The 16,240-nt window shown below is 42.8% G+C and overlaps 1 protein-coding gene across 11 annotated transcripts in view; it reads left to right on the forward strand.

Annotated features, from left to right (window-relative positions):
* KDM2B (lysine demethylase 2B) overlaps window positions 1–16,240 on the forward strand; it is a 106,522-nt gene that overhangs the window by 47,116 nt on the left and 43,166 nt on the right. For all 11 annotated transcript variants that reach the window (XM_021532716.4, XM_085592775.1, XM_077787255.2 and 8 more), the window contains 2 exons: window positions 5,995–6,121; window positions 13,613–14,067. In XM_021532716.4, coding sequence (XP_021388391.1) covers window positions 5,995–6,121; window positions 13,613–14,067 — 582 coding nt within the window. The remainder of the gene's footprint in view (window positions 1–5,994; window positions 6,122–13,612; window positions 14,068–16,240) is intronic.

Raw genomic sequence — 16,240 nt, forward strand, 5'->3', positions numbered from 1 at the left:
GTCTGCCTGTTAAACTTCCATAAAACACCTTCCCTTTTGCACAAAACCATATTGCACTTTACAGACCTTTGTTACTGGCATTTCTGGTAACCCTCTGCTTATCACTTCTCTGTGCATACCTGGGGTGGATGCCTGATCCTGGAAAATTGATGATACTGGACTGGTTCTGCTGCCCACAGCTGTGCAGAAGTTGTGTATGAAATGACATCTGTAGTTGGCAGCCACTACAGTGACTTGATACCATGCAAGAATTTATTGGAATGGAGAGGCTGGGGTGGGACCTTGATCTGAAGGTTGTGATGTTCATCTGGCTGTAGCACCTACCTAAGGGAAGGGCTGGGGGAGATTACTGTGCCACCTCTTTGTTGAGGGTGACAATTTTAGCTTTGGTTAATAAAGAGGGCACCTACTCATCTTATCCATTGAGTTTCAAAAAGCAGCAGGATCTGAAGGAAGTGACTCTGGTTTAGTAGGCTGTTAAATAACCTGTGCAAGGCCCTGGTATAAAAATGGACCAGAGGAATGTGCAATCCAGATGGGGACTATTTTGGAGACCTCACTTTGAGCCAGTGCTGATAAACCACTGACACAGGTGCCAGCTCTTAGTGGAGATTTGGGCTGGCAAAATGGCAGGAAATAGCAATTCTTCTTCACTGAGAAGTCTTAAAATAGTGTGTTGTGGACATCAGTGCATGTCACTGTTGTTCACCCCTACAAGAGGGCACAAATCTTGCTCTGAGTTGGCTTTTACCCCAAATTGCTTTGCAGTGAGAGTGCATAGGCCTGATGCAAATACAGATTGTTTTGAAGTGCATCTCTGACTCAGTGGGAGTGAGGTGTCCTCTCCCCAGCCTCCCTGGCTTCCCAGTGGGTACAAGGCCTGGTAATCTTCACATTGCCAAACAGTGGTGGGAGCAGTGGGTTTCCTGGAGTGACTTTAAGGAAGAAAAGCAGAAAAATTAATTCTTAGAGGAAGAGAGATGAAGACAAAAGTTGAAATTTAGGGGGAATTAGAGCAGAGGAGTGTGGCAGAGAGCAGAAGTGGAGGTAGAGACCAGAGTGGATTCAGCGTGGCTTTGAACAGGTGAGAGGGTCAAGTGTCTTGAGAAAGTGCAGAGGGACTTGGACAGGAAAGTTACGGTGACAGGAGCAGGAAGGGGCTCACCTGGCAGAGGTACTGGGCACAGGAAGGTTTCCAGTGTGACTGTAAATAAGAACCAGCAATACATGCTGGGATTACCCTGCAGGTGTGCAGGGGAGGGTGTGTTGTTGCTGGGAAGGATGTTTGCACTTGGAGAATGGAAAAGGGGAGACTGGGAGGGAGAATCAATGCCAGAAATGAGTGATTTCCATTGAAGTCTTTGGGGAAGATGGGCAGGAAATGCTCTTTTTCCTTTAAATTGTATAAAAATGGACATTTAATTCACACAGGACTTGGGCTACCCAGGATCACACAACTTGGGTTGTAGCTGCTCAGTTGTGCTTCCAGGCTCCTCTCCTTGGGAAGCTGGGTGCAGCTTTGATTTTCTAAGCTTTTTATGCTAGAAGGCAAAACTCCTTATAACAGTTAAATATTTCGGTAACTTCTATGAATTAACCAGGAAGTTACACTAAAATGCCTTTTAAAATTTACTGGCACACTGATCCTGTGAGGAGGTTGTGGGAGTTGGGTATCTGCATCTTGAAAAATGTTCTGTCACCATTAATTGGGAAAGGGGTACTGCAACATTTGGAAATCCCAAATCAGACCTTTGTTCTTGTCATTTTTTGTTTAAACTTTCTTTGAAGTCTGTGTATTTCTTTATCATTTTCCTTGCAAAAATAGTGGAGTGCTTGAAAAAAACCCAATGAAATCCAACAGCTCAGAATATTCAGGACTTCACAGAAGCAATTTCAGACTTGGATGTTGCTGTGTGCTGGCAACGTGTTACGCACAGGCTGTACCTGTGCTCACAAACTTGTGCTCGTGGGCAGATGTATAAAATCAGGACTGTGTGAACAGTTGAAGAATAGCAAGAATTTCTGCACAGAAACAAAATAGAAGCTCTGCAGCTAAGGCATACAGAAGTTTGATAAAAGGCAGAAAAAATCAATACTGTGATTTAGAAATAATAACACTCCCCCCCTCCCCATCCCCAGCTAAAAATATCGTGCAGGAATCTTGAAGGGGAAATGGTTTCGAAACAGGATTCTGGTGTGTACTACATTATTTGCTTTGTCAATCAAATTTTGTCATTTATTTGTTGAAATAATTCCATTCATACACTGGCTGGTGTGGCAGACTCCGTGCAGTGTAGTTCACCCAAATTTGCCAGTGTGAGCCTACTGCAAATGAGTTTCTCATCAGTATTGATCTTTCCATTGTGTATGGCACAGAAGTAAATTACATGATGTGATTGACAAAGTAATTTGCCACACTCAAATCAAAGTGTAATACAGGTGTGCTTCTCCTCTTCATTTTGCACAGAGCAATTTTATGGAGGTTTCACTGTGTTTAAACCTGCTATGTAATGTTTAATCATCTTTGATTGCTGATATTCAAAGTCATTTTTATGCTAGGTGTAGTTGTTATTGTCTTAGCTCAGACAAGAATAAATACAGGGTTGAAATGGTAATGCTGATTTACAGCCTGATAAAATTGCCTAGTTTATATACTTGTCATGCTTATTCTAGCTTAATTCCTCATACCCCTGGGAGACTTTTTAAGAGGGTTGTAGCTATTTAAAAATAGTTTTAAGGAGTAATAAAAAACATGTCTATTGTTGGAAACAGCTCCTAATGTGCAATTGAGGTAAACAAATATTCTCCAGCCTTACAGTTCGTAGAGACTCTCATTTTGCAGCCTGGCTTTCCTGGAGGCCAATTAACAGCCAGTCAAACAGGCCAAGCTGTTTAGCTCTCTGCAAGCCCAGCTTGAGGAGCTGCAGAGCAGGATGCCATGCAGGGATTCATCATTTGGCACAGGGGTGATACAGCTCTCTAGTATTGAAGAGGAAGAATGTGTCAAACTTAGCCCCAATTAATCTAAATTTAATTACTTTAACATATTGGAACATGGTGGGAACAAGGGCACTCTGAATATATACGTAAGGTGGTCACTCACAGATGATGGTGTTTGCTATTCCCTTGGTTTTCTGGAATGTAAAATAACATATTAAGTGGATAGCTTAATTATTTTGTAAATAATCATAAATTGCTTTTCAATAGTGTGATTAGATTGATTAAACACAAGTGGAGTTTGTAATGACTTTAATGAGCATTATGGAAGAGATTATGACTTTTTTCAGGAAAATGTGTGTCTTGCTTAGGGTTTTTGTTTTGTTTTTGGAGGGGTATATAAAGCTCTAAAATAATCTCACTTTGAACTGAAGAAATGGATCATATTCCAGAGAGGATTTTTTCCTTGCTGTACAGGAATAATTAAATTTTTTTTCAGTGGATTGTAAATTATTAATCACAGAAGTTAGAGCTGGAAATGCCTATTAGATGATCCAGTGTATTTCCCTGCTGGTGGGGAATTCAGTCCTCTGGCAGTGTCTGGCTCAGATATTACACTTCAAACTCATCACAGAATATTTTTAATTTTTTTCCTTCTTTCCCTTATTCCTCCTCCCCTGCCCTTAAGAGTTCATTTGCCTATGAGTGTACAATGGAAAGAGTATGGACATGCCATAATGCAGTTCACATCCATTATAATTAATAAATGTTCAGGGATATCACAAAGAGCATATTCCTCTATACTTTTCCATAAGGCAAACTTTAAAAGTTTTTAAAGCACTGTTGGAGTCTCTTTACTGGCAGAGGGCCCTGTAGATCTCTGCACAGTATCTCTGTCTACAGATGGTGTAGAGAGCTCTTCCTTCTGAAGGTTTGTAAAAGCAAAGCCTTCTTGGGCAAACAGTGGATTACAGAGGCATGGAGGGATTTGCTGTGGGTTGGAACATTGATAGCGAGGCAATTAGGAACTCAAATTGAATATTAAAGATTGATATACATAATGGGAGCACTGCATGCATTACTGCCTTGTCTTTCACATTGAATTAACATTGGTAACAACTAAATTTGGTGAAGCTCAGAATCTGTCAACAAATGTTGAGCAATGATGTCTTTAATATTCCCAGGCATGTGGCTGAAAACCTTTTGAAGGCTGAGGGGTGGAAGGCGGCTTCCTGTTTGTAAGTCAATTCTTTGCAAATTTTGTTTCCTGCAGTGCTCTCTTGGAAAAATTTGAGTTCCTTTATTAGCATATATTTTAGCATGGATAATTTCCCCTGTGTTCCCTAATAGTCATAAGTGACTTGATCTCTTCTCTATGGCAAATAACTAAACTAAGGGAAAAATTTTCTTCAATGCAAAAAGGCCCTGGGGTTAAATGTTCTCACATTTAGGGTGTTGTTGTTTGGCTGGTTGTTTTTATCTCCCTTTTCTTTTTTCCCTTCATTTTTCGCATGTGTGCTTTGTAACAAACCACACAGGGAAACATTTGGGAAGGTGTAGCAGTGCTGGCTGCATGACCTGTAGCAACAAGCAGTTCAGATTTGTCAGCTGTATTTGTGTTGAATTTAAGGGACTTTAACTTCTGGGAATTGCCATGGAGTATTTAATCCTACACTGTGATGCATCTAGTGTGACAATACAGTATATTTTGCCTTTGTTGCATTTTGTTTTACTGCTAAGAGTGTTTGCATTTCCTGTGCCCTGGAAACAGAGGCAAGTTCTTTGGCTGTCCACCTGGGGGACAGGTTTCAAATCTGGGCATTCCAGTGAGTCACTGATCTGCTCAAGTGGATGCTTTGATCACCAGGCAGGTGTTTGGACAGTGCCTGCTTTGCAGAGCTGAGGCTGAGTTTGCAGGTGCTGGGTTAGTGGCTCTGTTCAGACGTGGGGCCTTTGGCTGATCTGTGGTGGGTGGTGTTTTTGGTTTTATTTCTGAGCTAATGCTCCTTTCTGGTGCAGTTCAGCTTTACACTAAGGGTGGGTGCTGGGCTTAGGGAGCAGTGAATATGCAGAGAATATTTTAAAGCAGCTCCTGTAACCCCAGTGCAGTGCATGTGAGCCTGCAAAATGCAGATTTCTGTGCCACCAGGAGAAAGAGGTGTACAGTGTAAGTACAAGTGCATGCAAGATGCATGGCATCCATTTTTAACAAATCACAACAAATACACATATCTTCCTGCATTGTAGGAGCTTCCCAGATCCTTCTGTGGTACAGTGACCTTCTACAGATAGAAAACTGTGTTGGAAAGGAAGGAAACACTCTTTGTTTTCTTTTGTATCTGAAATACTCGTACAAATAACTAGTGTTGGAGAATTCAGCTTTTTGTGTGAGAACAACAGGTCTGAGATGTAAGAAAAAGTACACAGCTTGACAGGATCTTTTGTCAAAATCCTGCTTGCTCTTCTATTCTTACTCTGTTTGTGGCAAAGGCTAACTTGCTACCAAAGGGTAAACCTTTGGGATAAGGGATTTTTACTTTAATGTGCAGTTATCGAGAATTTGTGTGGTAATTTCTTTAATCAAATTGTTGAGACAACCACAAATGAAAAAGATTAATTTCCTGCTTGACTCATTTTAGGTAATGTTGCCATTTTGATAAAAATCCTGTGATAGTGTTTAGTAGATGAAAACCCACACCTTTATTTTAAGTTTTAGTGACTAACATCTGTATGTGACCACCCTATGTTTATACAGCAGGTAAATAATTCTGTAGGGGCCATCCATCAGTTTCATGATTTCACAAGAACACAAACCCTCTCCTCTCCCACCACCCCAAGAGGATACAAATTAGTGAACCAAGAAATGATGCTGCCGTGGCAGGCAGGCTGGCTCCTCATTCCGTATGCTGGAGGCATTCAGCTCCCTGCTCCCACCCTCTCCCCTCCCCCTCCTCACACTGTTTGTGCTCTTGATAACACGATGGGAATGATGACTGGCCCTTGTGCTGCAAACTTCTCTGCCTTCCCCGTGGACTGACAGTGTTGATTTGTTTCCAGGTGCACGCCAAATTCCGCTATCCTTTCTACTATGAGATGTGCTGGTATGTTCTGGAGAGATACGTGTCCTGTGTGACCCAGCGCTGCCACCTCAGCAAAGAGTACCAGAAAGAATCAATGTTAATTGGTGAGTGAATCCTTTGAGTGCAGATTCAGAACTGATGCTGGCACCTCAGGCTAGCTGCTGCTTTGGTTTCTGCAAAGCAGATTATAAATGGAACTGGAGAACTGGAGAAATTCTAATGACCTGTTTCTTTATTTTGGGGTGGGGAAGATTTTTGACTCTTAAGTGTTTCCATGAAGTACCAGCCTACTTTGAATTATATTTATTGAACATTCCTTTAGCAAGTGGATACCAGAAAATAATTTTCGGATGTGTTTGTTTGTTGGTTTCAGTAATGTTTGTGTTGGGATGATCTGCCAAACAGTTGAGGATTTACTGCCATGTTCAGCGCAGTACTCAGTAGCTGAAAATGTGTATATTGCAGATGTGCTCTGGTGGGGTGGATATTTTGTCCTTTTGTAGAGCAGCTCCTGTACAGAACACATTGTGGTCACTAAACCTGCCTTCTTTTTCTTCTCTTTTCTTTAAATTCTCCTGTAAGTCTCTGGTGACTGGGTTCTAGTGCTGCAGAAAAGCAAACCCAAGAAAACACCTACACAAATCTCCATGATCTGTAACCCAGTTACAGGGAGGTCAAGGAAACCTTTACAAGAGCTGAAAATGGACCAGAGGAGAGACAGACAGATGTGCCTGAGGCATTACCTTGGCACTGGTGTGAGCTTTGCATCAATGTGTGCCAATCCAATTGTTGCTGTGCTGAACTGCCCTTTTTATCCTCTTTTTGATGGAAGATGGTGGTGGGCCATGTTCTCTCTGCTTTTAAACACAGAATAGCTGAAAATAGCACAAGCACCAGCTAAATCTTAACTGATATGTGTTAAATGTGGGGGAGGACTAAAGCATTTCTGTGCCTCCTGCTCCCTGAGGTGCCACTTGGAGTGAACCTGGCATGGCTGGCACTGCCCCAGGCTCTGGACAGAGAAGGGAAACATTCACCTATGGGAACAGTTCTTAGTAGAAGGGATTGAAGAAGTTATGGGCAGGTGTCACTCTCCAGTGAGTTTTACTGACCAAGAATAATTTAAGGGAGCTAATAATCTATGTAGCTAGGCTAGGGGGAATTCTTGGGGTCACTGGGCATTTGGGTACTTCACATTTTAGCCCTGAGACCCTGGTCAGAAAGGTTAGTTAAGCAGAAATTCTGTGTCCAGAGGAATTTTTCTCATAAGATCATCCTAGAGGAGGAAAGGATTAATTAGCTCTTTGGATCAGCTCTTCAGAAAGCAGTGACAAAACTGATAACTGCATTCTTTGGAAAATAAGGAATAATCTCCTGTTGCCTAAACCACTGGCATGGAAAGAGGCTGGTCCTGCAGGCAGGGCAGAGGTGCCAGATCAGCAATGTGTAATTTCAGAACAAATTAGCTGTGGAGAGTGGGTGGTTCAGGATACTGAGATGGGACCTTTTCCAGCTAAATCACCAGTGTGAATTCCAGACCAGCTCCATAATTACTGGATAATAGTTTGGTGATCCCCACAAAATGTGCCTCAGTCCAGTTAGCTGGGAGATATTCCAGTCATATAAAAGCTCACTGGGATCCATAGATGTCCACTGTCCAGAGGGAACAGGATTGTTTTGCATGACCAAAGACTGCCAGCTCCAAAGGCTTCAGGAAGAGGAGCCTGACTAGTTGGAAAAGGGTTTGGTGGTGACTTGGTCAAGATTTTGTGACCTGTGGTGGCTGCAGTTGCTGGCAGAGAGAGATATATACTTTTGTTTTGTTAGAAACTTGGGGTTTTGTTTTTATTTCTTGGCAGAAACTTTACCTGAAAATAATTATTTTAGTGGGAGCTGTGGTTCAAAAGACCAGGTCTTCTATACTGCTGGATCTTTCACTTTGGCATTTGCCATATTTAAAGAAGTAAAGGTACATTATTTACCTTTACGAAGCTGCATTGCTTTGTTCTGTGTTAGTGATACTGTTTCAAATACTTGCTTTGCTTTTCTTTTAACTGGTCTGTGTGCAGCCTCTCACCTCAAATCTCAATGAACTGTAATCTTTGTGTTAAAACTGGTTTGTTCTGTGGAGCCTGTCTCTTGATGTAGTTCACTTGCTGAGGGATGGGATATCCCTAAAGACATCAGTGTTCCAAACCCTACCTCTTTGTTTTTAAGCTTTTCTTCAGAGCTGCAAAGTCCTTAAATTGTCTCTTCCTTAGGGACTTCTCTATCTGCAAGCAATTTCTTGATTTCCCATGTGGAAGTATCCCTTGACAAAGAATTTCCCATTATTCTCCTTAAAGAGTAATGAAGCAAAGTACTTAACTTCTCCTCAAACCCCTCAGTAGATTTAATTGTCTTCTGTCCTTCTTGGTTTAAGAAAATCTTTATATCCTTGTATTCATTTTCAGAAATTTATCTTGAAAAATCTAAATGTTTCTCTTACTTTTAAAAAATTATTTCCTTGACTGGAAATTTGTTCTAAATTTGTTATAAATGTCTGCTTTCTGCCTATCCTTTTGGGTGCTAGAACTGACTCTTTTTCACCCTCCAGTTGTGCTGCTTTATTTCCTTACGTAGCTTCTGGTACAGTGGTTGTAGTGGATCTCTGAAGTTAAGAAAGTGATTATCAGTTGAGCAGGACACTGACCAGAGAGAGTGCAGGACACTGCCCCAGTCTCTGGGATTCACAAGGGAGTAGTTTTCATAAAATTTGTGGAGATTCTGTTCTCCTGTGTAAAGAAAAAAAAATTACTATCTTGATAGTGAACCTTGTTGGAGAACACAAAAAACTGAGTTAATCAGCAGTTGGATTTTAAGGATATCTTTAGACTTTTCAATCTGTGTTTTTATAACATAGTATTTATTTGCTTTGACATGAAGGTTGTTAAATTTAGAGTGACTTTCAAGACATTGTCTGTTCATGAAAGTGTATTTGTGTGATTGTGTTGTGATACCTCTGTACTGATGCTTGTATGCTGCTGTAGCAATTTATATTGTTCTTTGTATTTCTGTTTTCTAAATGTCTCCACTCACAAAACTTCAGACAGGAAAAAAACCCACCTCTGTGAAGGCATGGCTGAAACCTGGAGTCTTCCCACTCCCCAAATAAAAACGTGAGTGCAGCTCTAAATGAGGTGGAAGATGATGGCCGTGCCTTCCTCCCCCATTCCTCAGGCCCAGGATGAATTTCCAGGCTGTGTCCTCCCAGGCAGTGTGTGAGGCTGTTCTTCCTCAGATCTCTCCCAGGAGGGCAAGCACTCAGGGGGATGACAACATGACAGCAATCACAGGCTGCTGTAAAGGCACACAATCTCTTTTTCTCTTTTCTTTTGCTTGTCTCTCTCAACTGGGACATTTGTCCTACCAGGTGAAATCAGAAGGGAGCCTATTTGGGTTTCCTACTAGATTTGAATGTGTGCTGCTTTTCAGGGTGGATATGTCTTCATTATTTTTACTCTTATCATGAATGAGTCTGTACTGGATGTTTTCAACCACAGTTGACCTTCAGTGAGATATGGATGTTGAGAGTGAGCTGACAAAGAGTAATTGGGAGAAGATCCTGGGCTATCAGAGACGTGCTTTCTCTGTAGCCTGCAGCTTTGAAGATTCCCATTGCTAAAATTTTAACAGGATGGCTCTAACTGTATGTTAAGCCTGATGGATATAGAAAATATGCCCTCTGGCACAGTGAAGAGCCATGTCTCTTTTTTCCCCCCCTTCCTCAGGGGATAGAATAGATTTGCTTATGACAGACAGGTACCTGAGTATATAGAGTGGTTCCTGTATGGGGTGCTCCATGCAGTGGAGCAATAGGATACATTTCCAGTATGCTCAGGGTTTTTCTGCTAATGAAAATGTCATTGCTGTCTTTAGCAGACTGATAGCAACTGCTGCTTCCAAGTCACAGTGGCATGGTTTGGAGCTGGGAATGGCAAGGTAGACACCACACACTGGACTGTTCTAAATAGTTCAGAAAGGTTTCATAATTATGCCTGACCCCATCCCTTTCTTTTAAGTTCTGTAGTACAGTAAGTTGTTTTTCAGCAAGGAAAGAAACTGTGTATAATTATTCTTGTACAAGTGGATAACTGTGAGGAAAGTTAAGTGGTCTGCCCAGAACCACAGGGAAGTGAACTGCTATAGAAAAGATTTCTAATGCTCTGTCCTGTGGTCAAGTCTGTGCTGGACTAGATCACAGACTGGTCTGTATGAGCTGCTTTTATTTGCTTTGAGATGAGGGGGGTAAAGGTATTTTTGCAGTAAGTTGTATGAGAGCTCAGACTGGATAACCCCTCTGAAACTGGGGTTCAGACCTGGGACTCGCTGGGGCATGGACTCAGGAGAAGAAACTGTTGAACTGTTGAGCTGAGCAGGTGCTGTTTCCCACAGAGAGACTTAATAAACTAGAAGCCTCCAAGTCAGTGGAGCCCTGGTAATACAGTGCTTAAAATGCACTTCTCAACAAAGTAAATGCAGATTATGCTTATGAAGGGCCTCAGCTCACAGCACAGTAACTCTGTCAGACAGCGTTTTCATTGAAACGAATAAATAAAAATCGTGGCATGTTGCATTACAACAAAACACTTGAAAACACAAAATTGAATCTCCCTCACCTTGAAGTTATCCTTCCATTATTGATTCCCTCAGTGCTTTTTTTTTTTTTAGATTAGCAGCAGTAGCAGACAGTTGTGTTTTGAGAGCAGCCTGCTCTTAATCCGGTGGTGCACCGGCGCTGTAATCCCCTGGTGCTCCAGAATAGCCTGGTACACTCCAGGTTAGCAGCAAGCCCTGTGCCCATGGGGAAAATTAGGCAAGGCATGAAGTACTGCCAGGCATGCAGAGAACAGGGCAGTGCTGTGGTGGTGGTTTGTTTGGGGTTAGATGGGAGCTGTTTTTGCCTGTCCGTGCCCAGGTGTGGCTGGCACAGCAGGGACAGCCGGTGGCAGGGACGCGGTGGCAGCTGGCAGAACGGAATTGCCGGCCCCCCTCCGTGTGCTGCCTTCTCCTGGGAACAGGCCCCCAGTATGCTCTGGTGCTCCACTCCTCTCCTGCCTTTTGTTCCATAGATTAGAGCAAGAGACAAAAAGTGGAGATCTCTCTTGGAAGCTTTTTCTCCTCGCACCAGGGCATTACTTGGAGTAAATTATTCACACCTCCATAATGTGATCTCCCTCGTTTTCTTTAGGCCTTATTTACACTTGTGCTTTGCCCCAGTTACAGCCATTAGTTCCTGTTCAGCAGAACTACAGCATAGGAGGACAGAAACACGATTTTCTTTGTGCAGATTTACACCACTTTCTGTTAATGACACCGTCCTGGCAGCGTAGGGATGTGGATCTGCTTCCACCCTCTCCTGTTTGAGGCCAGTTCACTGACATTTTTCCCTTTGAGGCTGGGCTTTGTGCTTGAGTCAGTTGTAAAACAGCTCACTGAGGCTGTGTGGCTCAGAAAAGGGGGCTCCAGCCCTGGATCCGACAGCCTGGATTCTGATTCCTGGTTTTTCCCTAGATTTGATGTGTGACAATGAGCAAATCGTGCTTTCTCCCAAGCATCTGTTTCCTCAGTTGTAAAATGGGAGAATGACATAAGCTGATTATGTAGCCTTTGAGGTGGGTATGTGTGCTTGCTACTGTGGACAAAGGAAAAAACAGTGTGAAATAAAAGTTGGATAACTGAGTGGGTTTTAAATGTTCTAGTTAAGATATTTTCTAATCCTGTTTATTTTTCTAAGAGAAGCATGGGGGTGTATTAGCACAGAGCAGAGAGGAGGAGCTGCTTTGGAGTGCTGATACCACCACCTCAGCACACAAAATAATCTGTGAGGCTTTTTTGGAGGGTTGCAGGGAGGAAGTTACCCTGCCCCATGGATGGAGCTGGATTTGGCTGCACTCTGCCTTGCTGATAGCTGGTGTTTTCTGTGCCTGCCATCTTTTCACAGGCATTTCAGCTTAAACTTGCCTTTCAGGAGTCATTTTTGGCCATTTTGGTTTTAAGGAAAAATACAAGCCTGTCTGAAGAAGTAGACTGGAGGGAGATGCTGGATTTTTGCACACCCTGTAGCAGCAGCACACTTACCCTGAAGTGTGAGGTGACCAGCTCATCTCTCTGGGGCAGTAACACACAGAGCTGAGCTGGCCTTGCAGGGGGTTTTTTTGGGAACTGCAGGGCTGAGCAGCCAGGCAGGCTGAGCAAGCTGCCCTCAGACACTGCCACTGCCTGTGGCATCTCTGACCAGTGTGTTTGTGACCAGATGGTGCAGACTGAGCACAGTCAAGGAGTGTCTCTGTATCAGGAGGAATTCCCCAGCCTGGAACTGGGTTCCAGCGGTGGTTTTGAACCTCACTGTTAAACAACCAGATGCTGAGCTTTCTCATTAATGTCCATTTAATCCTTCCTTAAGCATGGTTCACACTGTCCTAATCCTAAAGCTACTGCACTGCAACGCATGGAAGCTGGGAAAGGAACTTTTCATTAATTGTTCTCTCACTTTTTCTGTGTTACTTCTGTTTCCTTCGCAGTGTGGTGTTGTTTGCAGCTTGATCTCATTCCCACTTCAGCCAGTAATAAAATTCACATTGATTTAACTGGGTGTTGCCAGTGTTAACTGTATTTTCCACAGAAATTCCTGCTGTTGCTAGCCTGCATTCAGTGTTGCTCACTTAGTAAGGGAAATTGTGTCTAATAAATAAGAAAATATGTGTGCTTGAGGGAACCATGGCCACTGGTTTCCTACATTGCTTTCACTGCTTGATTGCACAGAGTTGGGTAACAATTGGGGCTCTTAGGGGAAAATGAAGATTAATAGTTCTTTAGACTCAGAAACCTGCCTTTAAATTTTCCTGAGAAGTACCTAATATGTATTGGGAATGGCATTAGGAAAACCAGTAGCATGTAGCTGTGACAGTCCCTGTATTTCTCAGTGTGTTTTGTCTTGTTGTCATAAAATAAGCACAGTTGAAATCCTCTGTCTCAGAAGAGCAATGAGTATTCATGCACTAACAACTGGGGGTTCTTGTTTTATCAACAGTTTGTCGCTTGCAGAGAGGAAAAGTAGTGAGGAGTTGATTTTGTGCTGTGCAGGGTTCCTGGAAGAATGATGATGTACAGCATTTTAACATGCTTTCTCCCATCATTTCCCCCTCCTCCTTCTGTGCTAACTCTCCTCTTAAAGCTGTAAAGCTGCCGAATCTGGTCTTTTTCGGATTTGTGGGAAAATTAATTGTGTGTGACTTAAGAGCTCTGCCTACTCCTAATTGAAGGCATAGAGGACTGAAGCTTTGAAGAAAGCATAATTTTTCCCTAAATGTTTCCCAGTCATTTGAACTGAGTAGATGTTAATGAAAACCAGCATTAAAACAGACAAACAAGCGCCCCCTCAAAGAAAAAAAAAATTAAAAATCAGCTGAATAAAGCCCATTTCTGTCACATACTCACCAAAGCATTCTCCAGTGCCCTTTGAAATAGGCAGCACCTGGCCCCAGTGGTACAGAAGTGCTTCAGCCATGAGGTTACACTGGCTAAAAATTCAGCATTCTTTTTCTAACTTTCAGATGCAAAAAGAAAACGCAGCACAGACAGCTACTCATCAGATTCGTGGTTAGACATGGATGAAGAATCTTGTGATGCCCATCTCCAGGAGGAGAAGGATGACAGCTTGGATAAGAACTCCAAATCCTTGGTGGATGGCTCCTCCTCACCCAACAGCACACACTCAGAAGGGAAGGAGGCTGCAGGGAGGAAACAGAAAGCCACAGTAATGAGGTACCTGAAAAGAACTTTGTCTAATGAGTCAGATGACAGCATAAAATCAACGACCCCGACGGACTATCCCAAAACACCCACGGGGTCTCCAGCTACAGAAGTTTCAACCAAATGGACTCACCTCACAGAATTTGAACTGAAGGGTTTAAAAGCCCTGGTGGAAAAGCTTGAATCTCTCCCAGAGAACAAGAAGTGTGTCCCAGAAGGCATTGAAGACCCTCAGGCTCTCCTGGAGGACATGAAGGTGGGTGTGATAACTTGCTGATCCACACCAACTGCTCTGTGGGCACAGCAGGGAGCAGAATGCAGAGTTCTTCTGCAGAGGTGGCAGCTTGTGTGTGGTGACCAGCTCACGTCAGGCTGCTCTGCCACAGACAGGGAAATGATTCCTTGAACCAAAGCTGTCTCTGGCTCCTGTTTGCAGCCAGATTTAAGTGATGCAGTCCTTTCTGACTGTCACAATAGTGCCCAAAAGTTTATATCCTCTCATAATTCAGCACTTCTTATGTTCCACATGTAAATATTATACCTCAAAAAGTCTGTTTATATTTATAGTCTTAATCAGTCCTTTTTGGTCTCGTATCTCCCTGGTGTACACCTCATTAGCTGACACATACAAAATGTAAATACTTGATTGCAGCTCAGAAGATAGATTGTCTAACACTTCCAGCTTTTTTTTTTTCTTTCACCTTTTTCATTTTCCTTTCCTCCATTGCCCTCTATAGGTTGATAATTATTCTCCACTGATACAATATATTGGTTTTGGAGCTGGTATGAGGAGCGAGTGCGTACTAGTGACACAACTTGTCTGTAGATTTTCAGTCTGTGAACAGTATGGGTATTCAGTTACATATTTTCTATATACAAAAGCTCTGTAAGGCACAATCTAAGGGGAAATATACATGTTTACGTGGTAAATGGGGAGGGAGCCTGTACTATTTTAGTGCAAGTGGTGTAACAGCTGCTTAGAAAGGCTTCAAAGCCATTAGAAAAGGCTGAACATGTGCAGTGTGCAGTGGAACCATATTCCCTGATCTTGGAGCTTGGAAGTGTGATACACTGCTCTCATTCTGGTAAACCACAAGAGCTCTGAAATTCTCTTCTTGCAAAATCAGCCACTTTGAACATGAAAGTGGACACACCTGCTCAAAGTTGTGGATGTAGATTCACGAGCTTGCTCTGGGATCAGTCATCTTTTAATCAGAAATCAAAAGAAGTAGAATTTGTGGTGAAGCAGAAAGAATGGTCATGTTACTTCTCCAAGCTTGATGCACAGGATAATTTTCACGTAAAAATCCAGAAAGTGGTGCAACATATAATGGCTGCTGCAGATGTTCCAAGTGGGATCCTGCTCCCTCTTTGGATGACAGACTCCAGAGTGCTGTGAGACATCTCCTTAGAACACAGCAAGGTACCATATGTGAATCTGGCTTAAAGCTCCGTGTGGGAGTATCTGTTTTCCTATTCCTCTCCAGAGCAGTGGATTCACTGATTACAGAGATGGAGAACTACAAATGGACTGTTTAAAAAAAGGCCAATATCACCTTTTTGGTGATACTGTGCTGTAACTGGTATTAAGTGAGCACCTGCCAGTTTATTGTGTACAGCTTGATGTTCCATCTCCTTTGATAACTGCCTGCTTCTAAACTTTCTGTCTGTGGCAGCACATGCTGTAACCATCAGGATGTAACCCAGCATCTGGATACTGATGGTTCCCTGCTGGTTGAAGAGCCCACGACCACATCTAAACATCAGACATGTTGCAGGATTGTTTCCCCTGGCATCACCTCTGGATGTTTGGCTGTCTGTGACTGATTAGTCAGAGTGAGACATTTTCAAAACCATGTAAACTCAAACATCTTGAACAGTGTTTAAAGAACTGCTAAAGAACTTTCTCACCCATCTTTTTTACAGTATTGACCCACATATAAGCCAGACCTCAGTCTTCAGAGAGTGGGAGCCACTATGGCAGAGTAAATTAATTAAAGCCCTTGCAGTCAGCTTCCTCCTTAGCTCCCTGTGGTTGCACAATCCACTTCCCAGGTGCTCTGAAGGAATGGGGGCAGTTTGGGGCAGTTGAGTACATTGCCTCCAAGGTCAGGGGAGAGTCTAGGATTCCCAGCAAGGCCTTCTCTTTGCTCATCATCAGATTGTCACAGGCAGCCACTGACAAGGTGTGACCCATTCCCACCTACGTCTGGGAGCCTGGGTGCTACAGCCATCCCTCCTTTCTGCCACTGTGCTCGTTGATGTAGAGAGCAGTGCAGTGGAGCCAAAGCATCCAGTCTGCTCTGAGCATGAGGTTTGTTTTATTCAATCTATTCACTTAAAAAAAAAAAAAAAGTCAAACCCAAGTGTGTGAGTGTGTTTAGAGCTTTTACCTTCAAAGGCTGGAGAGTGCTGAGGGAGGAGTTGCC

The sequence above is a fragment of the Lonchura striata genome, chromosome 15, assembly GCF_050655825.1.
Source record: "Lonchura striata isolate lonStrDom1 chromosome 15, ASM5065582v1, whole genome shotgun sequence".
Lineage (NCBI taxonomy): Eukaryota > Metazoa > Chordata > Aves > Passeriformes > Estrildidae > Lonchura > Lonchura striata.